Source organism: Haliaeetus albicilla, chromosome 17 (genome assembly GCF_947461875.1).
Source record: "Haliaeetus albicilla chromosome 17, bHalAlb1.1, whole genome shotgun sequence".
In the NCBI taxonomy this organism is placed as follows: Eukaryota; Metazoa; Chordata; class Aves; order Accipitriformes; family Accipitridae; genus Haliaeetus; species Haliaeetus albicilla.
The window spans coordinates 25477102-25491764 of record NC_091499.1 but is presented as its reverse complement, the minus strand read 5'-3'; the positions used below and the strand labels follow the sequence as shown (position 1 = coordinate 25491764).

The following is a 14663-nucleotide window of genomic DNA, read 5'->3' as shown; positions in this document are numbered from 1 at the left end:
TAAAATAATACATGTTCATAATTTCTAGGCACGTACTTCTACAACTTCAAAATAGTCACCCCCAAGCCTGAACTGATTTTCATACAGGTTTGATGGGTTTAGCTAGCATTACACTATAATGAACTTTAAGCTAGAGGTATTGTGCTTAACATCTTGTCTAGCTTGCTACCCAGCAAGACCAAGGCTCCTGTACAGTGACCCAGAGAACAGGATCTACAAGCCCTCAGCATGGGGCAGGCCAGCACTACACACAGACAATGCTGAAGGAGAGGACCTTCCCCTCACAAAAGTTCTGAGCATCAAAGGTCTTGGTTTCCCATCTCTTTAAACCGAGACCAGTCTGCAGAGCAGGCAACAGGAACCTCACCACTAGCTGAGGACTCAAAGTGATGCTTTCTCAGAGGAAACAGGGTGAAGAGCCACCATGAGGACATGAGCCCCTAAACAGTGACCTCCTCGCCTGCTCAGAGTGGCAGCAGCTCACTAGTGTGCATCCCTGCTCAGGAACACTGTGCCCCAGCTCCCATTTGCACCGTGTTACCTTTTTCAGTTTGCACTGCTCTTCTGCTGTACAGAAAAAGACGAGAACAACATCCCCTCACCAGGTCCCTCAATCCAATGGCTAGATTGCCCAAGTGGGAAAAATCCCACAAGGGAGCTGCAGAAACCCTGATCTTAAATTATTTATCAGCCTGATCATCAGCAAGAGCTCTGCTCACCAAAGCCCGTGCTGCAAACAGACACTTTAAATATTGTATTTATTCCACCAGCAGCCAACAGCCCAGGCTGGAAGTGCAGCCGCCCCGCACGCAGCCCTGGCCGAGCACACGAGTTGCTTTGCAAAGAGTGCATTCAGCCATCTAATCTCACAGGAGATGTCCCGCTGCCCGCTCCCCCTGCAAAGGGGGGGAAAACCCTTTCATTTCTGTTCTTTTGATCTTCTCTGCCAGACGCTGCTGGATGCCTGTGGGAACGGATGTTTACTCAAAAGAATAAATGCTGTACGCTGGACCCTCAAGTCTCTTCATTAAAGGGGAACAAACATTTGCAGTCTGTTTGTGTTGCCCCGGCACCAAGCTCCGTGCTTACATAAAGCCACATTATCCCAGTCTTGCTAAAGGCGAAAGCCAGCAGCAATATGACAAACGCATCGCGAGGGGATGAGGGGGCAGTCGGCCCAGGAGGTTTGCGTTAGAAGGCAAATAGTTAAGCAGCGATCGATCCCGAAGCCCTGAGGAGCAAGACCCGCGAGTGTGTGCACACGTGCAAGGGACAGAGGGCTTAGGCTACCCTAAAATGGTTGTACATAGTAAACAGCATTTTGGCTGCAAGATCTGCTATTGTTTATTAATGCAGTGCCCATGGGGGCCTTCACAATGTAAGTAATTGAAGAAAGGGCTCAGAGTCCCACCTTCAAAAAATGTTCACCACACCTTAAAGAATGTGTCTTGCAGGATGAGAACATGCAGCCCCAGTATAACCGAGCAGCTCCAGTTAAACCTGCTGGAGGACCTGGTTCCCATCTGCACTAGCCGGTGCAATAAAGTCCTTTAAGACTACACCTCTTCATGGGGTTCTACTTGTTTCACTCCATTTCTGGTCCAAGGTGACAATCTGCCTCTCTTCTGCTTCACTGTTTGTCTGCCCACCCTGCTGTTCGCTTCCAACCATGGCAGGAAGAAAGCTGCGCGTTCCTGAAAACGTGAATAATGAACACTCTGAACTGCATGCACGACTGTCAGATTTCATCGGGGACTGGCAGTGAGGAGGGGGAAAGAGAGCTGCTGTGGCTTTGACCTCTGGATTTCAAATTTTTGAGAATGGAGGGATACCTTAAACTGCTGTCAGATCAAAAATGAGACCAGAAAGGATCCAGACACTAAGGTGAAAGTATTCAAACAAGAGATGTCCAATTCCAATGACAAGAACTTGTAAACAGTGACAGGAGGAGGGATGAGCTACTGGGGACAAATGTGGGGGGAAAAAAAACTACGTTTTTTCAGAGAGCTCCTAAGTGCTCTGGATAGGGCATTTATCAAAAGAACTTGTTAATGTCAATTACTCCCTGGAAATTTCGAGAAAGATGGGCAGCGGAGAAAGGCCAGGATACTTATGGAAAGGGGGTTGCTCTCAGTTCTCATAAAACCAGTGTCACGTCATGGATCACCACCCTGAGCAGATATTCAGCACCCTGGCCAAATTAAAACCGTACAGGTTCACATGACCGTGCTTAAGCCGGCGTTAATGGCTTAAGCAGGAGCTGGGGAACATGAACGCAGGTCTGAGCTCAGCAGGTGCCCTGCATCTGGTCCCACCTTCTGAAGCAGGGCAGGTTCCCCAGGCTCCTGCCGAACTCTGGTTTCAGTGGGAGGAGGGAACCAGGAGTGACTGGTTTCTTACAGCAGCAGCATACCAACGATGACTCCTCGGTGCCTGCAGCCAGTGCTGTGCTCTTCTGAATGTAGCGTTTGACACTGAAATAGTGGTACGCTGCTGCTGCTGTCGAAAAGAAGGTGGAATGGTGTAACAGTGCACCGAACTGTGCTGGGAATTGCACGCAGCTTGTGCAGCCCTCTAGTAAAGCTGGGGGAAGGCAGATTTTTTTAATACCTGATTTTTGCTGAAGGGTCTTAACAACCACAACAATCCTTTCTGATTTTTAGCAGACAATAATATGCTTCAAAAGGGCTTTTGGGTTTTTTTTAAAGATGACCTGCATAAGTTCTGTTTTAATAGTGAGATACTTTCATTACAATTCAGGCATTGCACTAGCCCTTTTCCTAGGAAAAGAAAAGGCTGTGGATCGCACCACATTAAGCCAATGGTATCATTAAAAAGATCTTCGCTCCATGCCTGACAATTGCATACTAAACAGCACCTTCAGGTTGCTCCCTAGAACCATCACTATTCTTAAAAATATCTTGAGAACTGCTCCTGGTGGAGAGAATTTAAATGAGGCAAAAGGAGATATAAGGGACTAAGAGAAAATCTCGTAAAGGAATGTGTATGAGGCATTCCTGGAATACAACACAGAGAGTGGGAGAGGTGGGGAGCAGTAAATCACTGTCCAAAGATCTTTGCTTCCAGAAACATGAGGTTGTCAAGCCCATTTCTCCCTGCAGCCAAACTCTTCAATCTAGTTACAATTAAAATACTTTACGCAGCAGCAGCCCAGCTGACTGAGCAAATACAGAGCAATTATCACCTTGATTTCATTATCACTAAAATTAAAAAATATATACATCCAGGAAAGGAACACTGTGTCAGGAGCCTGTAGATTACTCAGGGGCAACCATTACAAGGTTACAGAAGACAGCATTTCCAACTGCAGCTGGAAACATCTGCATCAGTTTGATTCCCCCTTTTCAGCAAATGGAGTAAAATTTGCCAACACGGTGACACACCCCCAAACAAAAGGTTCACACACGGCAACAGTTAGTGCTCAGACTGCAGCTCTGCTGTAACTCTAAGGAAATCAGCTGCATTATACAGAGAATGAGTTTGGCCCAGCATGTACAAAGATAACCTCAAAGGGACTGAATGTGTGTGTTACGGGCAATAAGTCTCACAAGAACTCATAAATCAAATTAGAGAGCTAGAGGCAGATGCTTATTGTACAATAATGTGCTCTCCACAACTCTGAGCTTTTGCTCTAATGGGATGACTTAAAAGAAAAAAAATTACATTTTCTGGCTAGCTTGCCCAATGTTATTATCTCCAACACTCTCCCTTTCACCCAACCAGCACAGAAATCAGGCACGTGAGACAGGTTTGCAGAACTTTTAAGTCCTGATCTCAGGACTTGTCAGACAGATGCTGAGAACAGACAGCATCTCGGACGGACAGATGCTGAGCACAGAGTTGAGTTTGTGGGCAAGTCACTCAAGATGGGATGCACCTCACCCAGCCTTAGATATCTAAACCCAAACCAGTTGTCCAAGCTCCCTTTATAGATCCCTGAGAAGAACAGGAACTTCTGAAGGGCAATTTGAGATGTGCAGGTCACATCATCCAGCCTGTTTTAACCATCTGCTCTTGAATGAGATGAACTGCTCCTTAATGGTTTCCCTTGAGTTTATGAGGACCTCAACAGCTATCTCAAATGTAGAAATTTAAGTTAATAGAGGTGAGTTCCATGTTCGTCCATCTCCTGGCAGGTCATTTATTTAGCCTGTAAGCTCTTACAGCTACGGTATTACATCTGTATGGTGCAAAAGGGTCCAGTGCTAACATGGGACTTTACTGTGTAGTTACTCCTACAACAAATAGGCCAGGACCAGCCATTTACACTTGAAAAAAAGCAGTGCTCTGGGACAAAACTCTACTGTGCCATGCAGAAACTGATATAACAGACAGACAGTCTGGTATGTCCACATAAAAGCAAATGAGATGACAAGCAGTAGCAGTGCAGACACTTCCAGGGGAGGAAGGGGAATAATGCTGTCAGAGCCTGAGCCTTAGCAGAGACCCAACTGGGACTTCTGAATAGTACTGACTGCTCATGCTCCAGCTGCAGGAGGGGCAATGAAGCACTAATAAGATGTTATGGGAAGCACAGGATCTCTCATGTTGGAGGAGACTTAGAGAGGCCAGTATGATAACCCGACCAAAGCAAAGGCTGTTCTTCACAAATATATCTGGATGGTACAAATATATCTGGATGCTAAATAACAGCTGCAGAAAAAGGGCCACTTAAGCCTAAAGACCACTGACTGCAGAAGAAAATTTGGATGTGAAAATAATGAGACTAAAAATCAGACGAAGGGTGGGGTTTTTCCCTCTAGAATTGAGATTCTGGAAAAGCCCCAAAGCAGCATAATAAAGCAAAGAAAAAAAATAAGCCCTTTCAAGACAAAACTCCAAACATTTACTTAAGGATTTGTATGATGCAGTGATTCAAGAGATCTGGTCTCATTTGGACTTTGTGACACTAAGCTAAACGTAGCAGAGTGCAGATCTGAACCTGTGCCTCCCGCTCCAGCAAGGTGAAGGGGGCTGTTCCCCGGCTGCAGCAGCAACAGTGACAAGGACTCACATCCCTGCAGGAGCTCCCACGCTTCTGCGCTCCTGGCTTCTCATCCCAAGCTAGGTTTCCACAACAGGACATAGACCAGTCTGCAGGCGCTTACCGACCAGTACTGAGCATCTTCTGTGAGTAAAGATGGCAGCTGAGCTGAGCTTATAAACACCGCTGGCATCCACACGTTGAACTTGGGCACGGCAGCCCCTTAGTGAATGTAACTCACTCTAACCCCCAAGCTCCCTGTGCAACACCTAAGTCTACCCTTGCAAGGGATAATCAAAGTTAAATGATTTTGTCTAAGCAGGGTCAAGAATTCAAAAGACTGTTCTGGCCCCTGCAGTCCTCAGGTATGTCTAGTAAAGAGTAATTGCATGGATTTGGCTGCTCCAAACTTGAACATGCACTTTTCCTAACCTGGAGGGTTAATTTTTTTGTTTTGTTAATCAAACCTCCACGTATAACTACGTTGATATACAGTTTTTCCAGGGCTTTTATTTTATATTTATTTGTGTACTGCCAACAGAGCCAATTTTAAACAAAAATGGTAAATTGATTTTCTTTAATCTTTGCTCTTTCACACCAGTCTTCACAAAACTTAAAGTGCAGCCAAAATAGACTCTATAGTATCTGCTTTAAGAGAGGAGCAAGTGATAAATTACTTGCCTAGGTGGAGATGAGGTTATTAATCAAAATGGCTTCAGGGTATAGTGTTTTGAAGTTGTGTTGAGTATTAAATAATAGGTGAAAGGAAGAAGGTTTTTCCTTTTGAAACCCTAAACCTAAACCTGTTCAATAAAATGAAGCAGACACCTGTTAGCCAGGTTGTCACAGAAAAAAAAATCTTCATGAAGAGCCAGTGTAAATTAAAGCCTTCAAATCAAAATCAGGACTTAAAGATTGTTTTGTGTTTCTTTTCATAATATACAATAGCACAGTTTGGTATCTTACACAATTTGTTCAAGGCATCTTGAATGGCAGGAGTTGACCACAAGTCTGCTGTCCCCTGAAAGTTAAACCTATGAGTACTTCCTGATTAAATGAAGGTTTTACTTTGCATTCACAGATTCTCCTTTCCAGCTTGATTTGTTCTCCAAGAAAACAAAGTTTTCCACTGTTGAGCTCTACTGCCAAGGAATGCAAATTCTTACTGATGGCATCACATGAGATTTGTCCTACAGAGCTCCAGAAAGAGGAAAACTACTACTGAAGTAAGAGTTTGCATGTGTGAACACGCATGATTTACTCATGCATGCCCATTCAGGACAGAGTGAACTCTTGCTCACTTCTGCTGCTCAGGGCCTTTCTGTCAAAGTTTTTAAATTTTGCTTTATAGCATAACCTTTGGAATACAGAATATATGGGAGTAGCTTGGTTTGAATTTCTGGTTAAGGGTTAGGACTTCTTGTGGAGGGGATAATGCTGGAGTGGGGGGGAGGGAGCTTGCATTTCCATACAGTCTTCCCCTTATAGTTTTATTGCATACTAAAATCTGGGCTACATGGAAGATAGCAACCTCCTGAGGAGGACACTGTACCATACACAACACAAATCTATGCTGGGACTAGGTGAATGGTTTATTTACACAGCTGAATTGGCCTCCTTGTAACTGAAATTCAGACTGATGATCCCCTTGCAAGACCATGGAACCAGCTGTGACTAGTCTAGAAGAGCACTGGGATATATTTTTGACACTGCCTCCCACAGTAGTCTTGTATCCAAGCCAGGACAGTACAGTCTGGATGAACAGACAACCACACAATTAAGAAAACGGTTGGATGGTCGGGCTCAGAGGGCAGTGGTTAAAGAGTTGTACTCTACCTGGAGGTCACTTACAAGTAGAGTGCCACAGGGTCTATACTAGGATTCATCCTGTTTAACATCTTTATCAGTTACCTAGAGGAGGTGTTAGATGACACTCTTGCCATGTTTGTGGATGACACCAAATTGGTGGGACCAGTCAATACACACATTCAAGGGCAGAGCTGCCATCCAGAGGGACCCAGACAGGCTCAAGGGATGGGCTGGCAGAAACCTGATGAAATTCAACAAGGATGAATGCCAAGTCCTGCACCTGGGGAGGAAGGACCGCCTGCAATGACACAAGCTGGGGACTGCCTGCCCGGCTGGGGAGCAGCTCTGCAGAAAGGTCCTGGGGGTCATGGTGCGAAGAAGGCCAACAGCATCCCAGGACGCCTTAACAGGAGCATGGCCCGTAGACCAAGGGATGTGATTATCTCCCTGTACTCAGCACTTGTAAGAGTGCATCTAGATCCTACATCCAGTTTTGGTCCCCACAACACAAGACAGACGATGATAACCTGAGGTGACTTCAGCTGGGAGCCACCAAGATGGCTGGGGACTGGAACACTTGACCTGCAAGGAGACGCTGGGGGAATGGGGCTTGTTCAACCTAGGCAGGAGGACTGGGACTGGGGGAGGCTAACATCAGCCTGTAGAGCCTACAAAGAGGTCATCAAGACAGCAGAGACAGACTCTTCAGCAGTGCATAGAAGTAGGACAAGAGACAACAGGCATAAATTGAAACTGGGTGCTTTCAGACTGGATATAAGGAGAAACTTTTTCACGATGAGGACAGTCAAGCAGGACAACAGCTGGCCCAGAGAAGCTGTGCAGTCTCCACTTTGGAGACAACTCAGTGTTTTTTAAGACCAGAGTGGGTAAAGCCTTGAACAACCTGGTCTGACTTCACAGCTGGCCTTGGTTTGAGCGGGGGACTGAACTACAGCCCTCTCAAGATCCCTTCTGACTTGAATTATCCAGTGACCCTGTATGAAGGAAGTTCCCCATCCAGCTATCACTAATCCACAGGGAACACCAGCACGATAGCATCCTCACCCCAGTAGAGAATAAGAAAGTGAAAGCTTTCACAAAAGTTGAACTCTACTGCAATAAGGAAGAAAATCTTGTGCATTCACTGGCTTTCTCCCATTTTTCCACTGTTCACCAGCAGTGCACTACAGAGTGTGCAAGTTCAGCAAAAAAATTGGGGCAGGGGGGAGTAGGAAAGATGAGCAAGATCAATTTTTACATCTTTATCCTTTCCTGTGGCTCATAAAATACTGCTCTTCTCAGAAGATACACCAGTAAATTTTCAGTTTAGATTTATATACCAGGAAATAGGAGTCCCATGACATCCTTTGGAGATTATTCCACGGCTTAAAAGATTTCACACTCTAACAGTTCCCCAAAATACTCTGACTACATGTTTCCTTTGTCAGTCTCATCCTAATATAGTACTAGATAAATCCTCTACCTCCAGGCTATTTACACTCCCCAGAGAACTGAGGACTGTTACGCCACATAGCCAATTAGAAAGATCAAGTTCTTTTAATCTTTCTTCAAATCCACTAACACCAAAAACCTGTTTGTATTTCTTGCCATAATATCAGGATAGGTTTCCCTTTCTGTGGATGAGGTCCCAGTACTGACTGCAGAATATCAGGCATGCTCTCATCTGAGCCAGAGTGTAAATGAGCCCATCCAAGTTCTTTGATTCCCTTGCAGACAAAACCCCAAAATTGCATGTTTTCTTTTCAAGGCTACAACGGCAAGAACTCCAGGAGGCCTTGTCTGTCCTCTCTTCATCAGCCCCATCCAAAATCTCTGATGTCAGTGGAAATAGTCTCAATCACTTACAGGGTCTTGGATCAAGTCCCAAATCTTAAAGAATAAAGGCAAGGAGAAAATGAGGCATTAACTTCAAATGCAGCTGCCTGGAATTCCTGCCTTGAAGTGGGAACAGAAAGACTTTGAGGGTAGGCAGAAGGATTTTTAAAATTAAAAAGAATGGGATGAAGAGCATGTTTTAACTTTCTAATTGAAAAAAGTGCTTTGGAAAATACTCTGTGAAACTGTTTTGAATTAACTTATTTATTCAGTCAAGGGAACATTCCAGTCACATTCACCGGAAGAATAAAAACCTGAATGTCACAATATTTACTTTGATATTCTCTTCATAAATCGGAGCTTATCGGTGTCTTTATGCAACATACAACTTCTCAGGCTGCCTTCCAAATTAAAGAAAAACTAAACAGAACAATGTGAGGAGAGTCAGCCCGTTCAGGTATTTCACAATTAGGAAGTAACAGAAGATTACAAAGTGTATAACTGCTTTAACCTCACTGGGAGAAAGTCAGCTCCTGACTTCACTAGCACCATCGTTTTGCACAGGGAAGCTACCTGAATGCTAATAGAGCAAGAAGCTGTATACACTTTTCATAATGTGCCAACACACTTAACCAGATCCTATGCCATGTGTACACAGCTAGAGGAAAGCCTGATTGCATGAGTTACATGTGCATTATGTTCCTTGGCCTTCCAGCTGGCTGCTTTCATGTCAGGTAACTTTCACCCAGAAAGCTATATACTCAGAATTCATAGCTACACCCTTCTCATTCAGAGAAGGTCTTACAGTCACTCTGTACTACCATGATTACCTGAGAACTGACTGTTTGCAGCAGGTTTGGTATATTGCAAGACTCATACACTTTCTGGATCAGGTCATTAGACATTCGATCTGTGACTAATTCTTCTAAAATCAAAACAATCAATGTAAGGCACATGTCAAAGGAAAGTCATCTCTCTTTCCCCAGATGTTTCACTAATGCACAGCCTAGTATAGTTACAGTATGACTAAGAAGTAGGAAAAAGCTTCTTTTTTCTACTCTTATCTTCAAAATGGTCCAATCAGTAGAACTGAACCAAAAGAAAACACTGAAGAAAAGCAAGAAGTGAACTGAAAAGGACATCTTGCATTTTATAATAACAAACCAAACAAACATTGCACTGCTTGCTTTGTAAATCTTGCAGAAAAGCTCCTCCTTAGCTCAGGCTGCCTATTTCTTAAAAAACAAAGACAAGCAGAACTAGCTGCAGGCAATGAAGTATATTAGCATTTGAATTCATGCTTGTATGTTCTCTGAAGGAAAAACTCTCTTAAAAGCAACCTAAGGAGCTTCCTCAAATGTATTCTGGCAACAGTTATTTGAGACTTGAAGATTTCTGATGTCTTTAAGGTTCCTTAAAAACAAACTGGGAAATGGTAAAAAAACCCACAGATTCCTGCCAATTTCAAAACAGGATGTTTTTGTTGTTGATGACTGTAATTAGGACCAATGACCTTGAAAATATAAACAACCCATCCATTACCTCTTCTCTTCTAATTATTGTTGCAAATATTTTTTTTTCTCTTTATAAACTTGGCTATATGAGTACTTTAGTGCTCATACTCAGGCAAAGACCAGAACTTCCACAGCACTGAAAATACTAGCACCCAAGGTCACCAGGTAGTTGAAGGGAAAAGGAAGGAAGGGAGAAGGAAAGTATTTCATATATAGCTAGTGATTCAAAATCAAGGTGGCTGTTATCAGCACACAGAAAAAGCAAGACAGAAAAGGCACCCCTAAAAGAAATGCATTACAAGTATTGCTGAAGACCGACCCATTGTCAGGAGATAATCTTGGAAAGTGCCCGAACTCCTGAGACAGCAAGGAGAAAGTTCTGCAGCTTTCCCAACACCTAATCCTGCAGCCAGAAACCTGACCCTCAAGTCCTTACCTTCTGGTGTCCAAATTCATTCAATATTGTGCCCAGCTTCTTTGTGTTGCTGTGAAGTTTATGAGCAGCAATGGCTGGATTGGGATCCCTCCAGTCAATGGACAAGCGATGATACCAGAGGTGCCGACCCTCCTGAATGTGTGCTGACTTGATGCTGGGGTCAAAGCGATGCACCTCGCATCCGCTGTTGGCCATGCTGATCTCAAACTGGTTGTCATCATTGCCTAGCCTATGAAACAAACAAAAAAAAAAGTAACTATTAATGCTGCAAAAAGCACTATTAGTGAGTAGGACATTCTGAGGATTCATAGTAAAAGAAGGTAAAATCCAACCTATTTGTTTCTGAAGCAGAGGAGCTGTTGTGCTCCTTCTTGGGATATATCCACAGCACTGAGCACAATCTAACCCTAATTCTGCCAAGATAACCAGAAATAAAGTTTAGGGTCCACAATAACACTTGCTGAAGATTTGGAATAAGAAGTTAAAGGAAATTTAAAGGAACATGTGTTTTTTCCCCAACGTCACATTCATAATTGACCTTAAGAAACTTTTAATGAATTTTTTCATTTATAGAATGAAACCACTGGAGTGGATTGGATGAACTAACCTCACCAGAAAATCCAAGCTCAATGCAATATACTGCATACAGTTAGAAAGAAGGGCTCCTTTCAAGGTAAGAACTAAACCACTTTTAGACAGGCTGATAACCTTCCCCAAAAGATTCTTCTTAATTCAGAAGCTGACATCATTTATAAGAAAGTAAATTAAATGTTAGAACCTTTGTGTTGTCATTATTCCTCTATTCATATTTTATATTCATATGTATTACTCCATTTTCAATTTACTTTTTCTTGACAAGATTACAGTATGTTCCTTAGTCCCCACTGCACAAACTTCCAATAACCAAGCCATAAGCAGAAGAGCAAATACATTTAAAATTTATACAATACTGTTTTGTAAAAATCAGGCATATTTACCAACATGTCTGTAATCTGGTGTTACAAGGATGAGCCACAATGGCCACCAACAGGGACAAGATGCAAGAACCAAATGCCTCTCTTTCTCCGTGCACAGGAAGAAACAGATAAAAAAGCAAATTTAAAAATAACCCTTCACAACAGTAGCGGAGTTTTTACACAGACTTAAGGGAAAGATTGCTGCTAATTTGGCAAAGACCCCAAAGAAGAAGAAAAATTAATAGCCCCATCATACAGCAGTGTTGTCTCAGTCCCTGTCTCTGCAAGGAAAAGATGTACTTTACAAGGCTGTGCCATAGTCCCACCTCCTACAGTCCATTGGTTCCACACAGGGTACACTAAAACTAAAAAATTCTGGTATTTACCATTGCAATCACATGTCTGGACCACAGGCCTTCCCTACTGCATAAAACAGGATGTCCTCTTCATTCCTACTCCTCCAAGTTTGTTCCAAACGTGGTTCAAATCATGCACTAAACCTTAAATTTAATCAAAATTATGCTGTTGGATATACACACATGTAGTGCTGGGAAGCGAATCAAGATTTTTAAATCAGTACTTCAACCAGTTGTACTACTTGAGAATATCCACTATGTACTCTTAAGCATGGCATTTATCTATCATACACAAACCATTACAGGGCAGTACTCTTAGAGCTTCTGTCAGAGCACCTGCTACACTATACCACACCACAATTATCCTTAGAAATGGTGTGAGTCTGAAATAATTCTGGCTATTTGCATCAATATGTAAAACGCAACACATTTTAGATCATGCTACACTATGGTACAACATTAAGCCAGCACTAAATGTTTTTCACAGATGACATACTGGTAAACTAAAATGAATCCAACTCATGAAACAATATTTGGAAGAGCGTATGTTTTAGAAGTTACCAATACGGTATGACACTTGCTCTAATACTGGCTAAGCACAGCATAACGTTGCCCTATTAGAAGGTTTTCTAACCATCTTCCCCTTCAGGTGTCCTGGGAAAGTAGGAGGAGACAGGGTTTGGAAAAACAGCCCAGCGTCCTTTTAAGAACAACTCTATTTCACAGGATTCCAGCCTGTACAGCCATGTAGGAGGAAAAGAGAGGAGTTTTCTTTCAATACATTCAACACACATTAGGAAAAAAGTTCAGAAGTTAACCAAGTGAATCGACATATTTGTTCGCATGTGGCTTTCTACAAAAGGGACACTGATGAACAAAGACCAGTGTAATCCCTTAGGAATGAGAAGCTGGCTAAAAATGAACAACATGCAAATTGTTGGGGACAGTTACAGCATTAGAGTGATGAGCCTACCAGCGACTGACAGACACATGAGTCCGTGACACACTTCTAACCGTACCAGCTGGTACAATCCAGAGGGCCAGATGCTTTTGATGTAGACAAACCTCAGGCTGCCTCCAGACAGACTGCTATTCATGTGGACTGCAAAGGGAGGTTCACAGTGGTGCAAAACAGGAAAAAAAAAAAATATATAGATGAGGGTGAAGAAGGTGCTGATATATCTTCTGGCACTCCAGCTAACAGCTCAAATTTATGCCCGAAGATCTAACCAACAGCAAACATTCAGGAGAGAAAAATAAAGTCATCTCCAAAAGAACTGGTTTGAAAAATTCCTGGCTCACACGTGATCACACTAAGGGATAACGCAGCACAAAAAAGTAAACAAATGAGGTCTCCAAAGGAAGATTTTGTGTTACTTAAAAAGGGACTATGATTTTAAAAGAAAGGTGTGGAGGTCACAAAAGAGTAGAGAGGCCCTTCCTCACCGTCAGGAGAGAGCAGCTGCTGCCTCCAGCAACAGCAAGATAAAAAGTGCTAAAGACACCGACCTGTTTTTACTGTAAAGGAGAAGAGGGCTCGGTTACAGAGTCGGCAGTCGCACACAGTCCCCTGCAGCGGGGACAGAGGTGGGCTTTCAAAGCAGCAGGACCAGCACCTGCGGGATGGGCTCTCCGAGCCTGCATGCCAGCGGGAAGGAAGGGCTGGCTGGCACTGCTCCCCCCGGCAGCGGGGCAGGGACGCTGACCCAGGACGGAGCGCAGCACAGCAGGGAGCAGTGTCCCTTGGCTGTCCCCTGCTCCCAGGGTTGGTGGAGGGTCACGGTACACAGAGCCTCATGCCCGGAATAAACACCGGGCTGCAGCTTGCACTGAACGGGGCATCCCACCGGCCCCCGCGTCATCCTGGGGCACAGCGAGCGCGCAGGTGGCACAAAAGATGCTTTGTCTCCTCCGGCACAGCTCTAGTGGACACCAGCTGATCCAGCCTGATAACCGCAGGTTCTCCAGCTCCCACGGGGACCACAGGACAGAGCTGTAAGAACATGCACGTTAAGGTCCAGCTTTCCCTTTCTGTGCTCCCCCTCCTCCCCTTCTTTCTTAAAGGAAGATAACTGAGCTCTGAAGCTCGGGGGAGAAAAAAAAAAAAAAGCATCCCCTGCTTGGATCCTAAAGCCCCTACACTTTAAGATCCACCTGAAAGGGCTTTTATACAGAATTGCAGCGAGTCTCTTCAAACCTCAACTGGTAAGTTTCCGAAATCCTATTCATTTATATTATCCCAGCGTGAGTGCCTGCCTGTGGTGTTTGTAACAGACTTAGCTTAATCTAAGCAGATTTAGCACTAATAACTAGAGCTCACTAATGCATATTGCAATTATGTATCATACTGGGAAATTCTGTCCCCCAAGCAAAAACATTGCTGCCTCCCAGCAGTGGAAGCAACTAATACCAAAAAGATCTCCAGACATTTCAGCCACTGCTTGCTCCCATTCACAAGTAACCTCTTCTAGAGCATTCAAGAAGGCAAAGCCTCAGCGGCATGTTTTGTTCCATTTTTAATGATATATGGATTTAATTCAGAATTCCCAGTAACACTCACACTGAACTTTCACATTTGTCCTCCATCCATCCTCTCCACAGAGAATGTTCTTCATTGGAAGCAGCTGCTCCCCCTTTGCTCTTTATGAAGTATATGAGATAACAAAAATGTTTAAAGGGGACTTTTGTCTTACTCAGAACAAAATTACTTTTCTGCCTGTGATAAACTAAAGGAAGTGAGTCTGAGAGAAG

General features: G+C 43.7%; 1 protein-coding gene across 1 annotated transcript in view; it reads right to left on the bottom strand.

Annotated features, from left to right (window-relative positions):
• Positions 1 to 14663, bottom strand: part of METTL24 (methyltransferase like 24) — a 49666-nt gene that overhangs the window by 7933 nt on the left and 27070 nt on the right. Inside the window, exon 4 of the mRNA XM_069805090.1 lies at positions 10601 to 10829. Coding sequence (XP_069661191.1) covers positions 10601 to 10829 — 229 coding nt within the window. The remainder of the gene's footprint in view (positions 1 to 10600; positions 10830 to 14663) is intronic.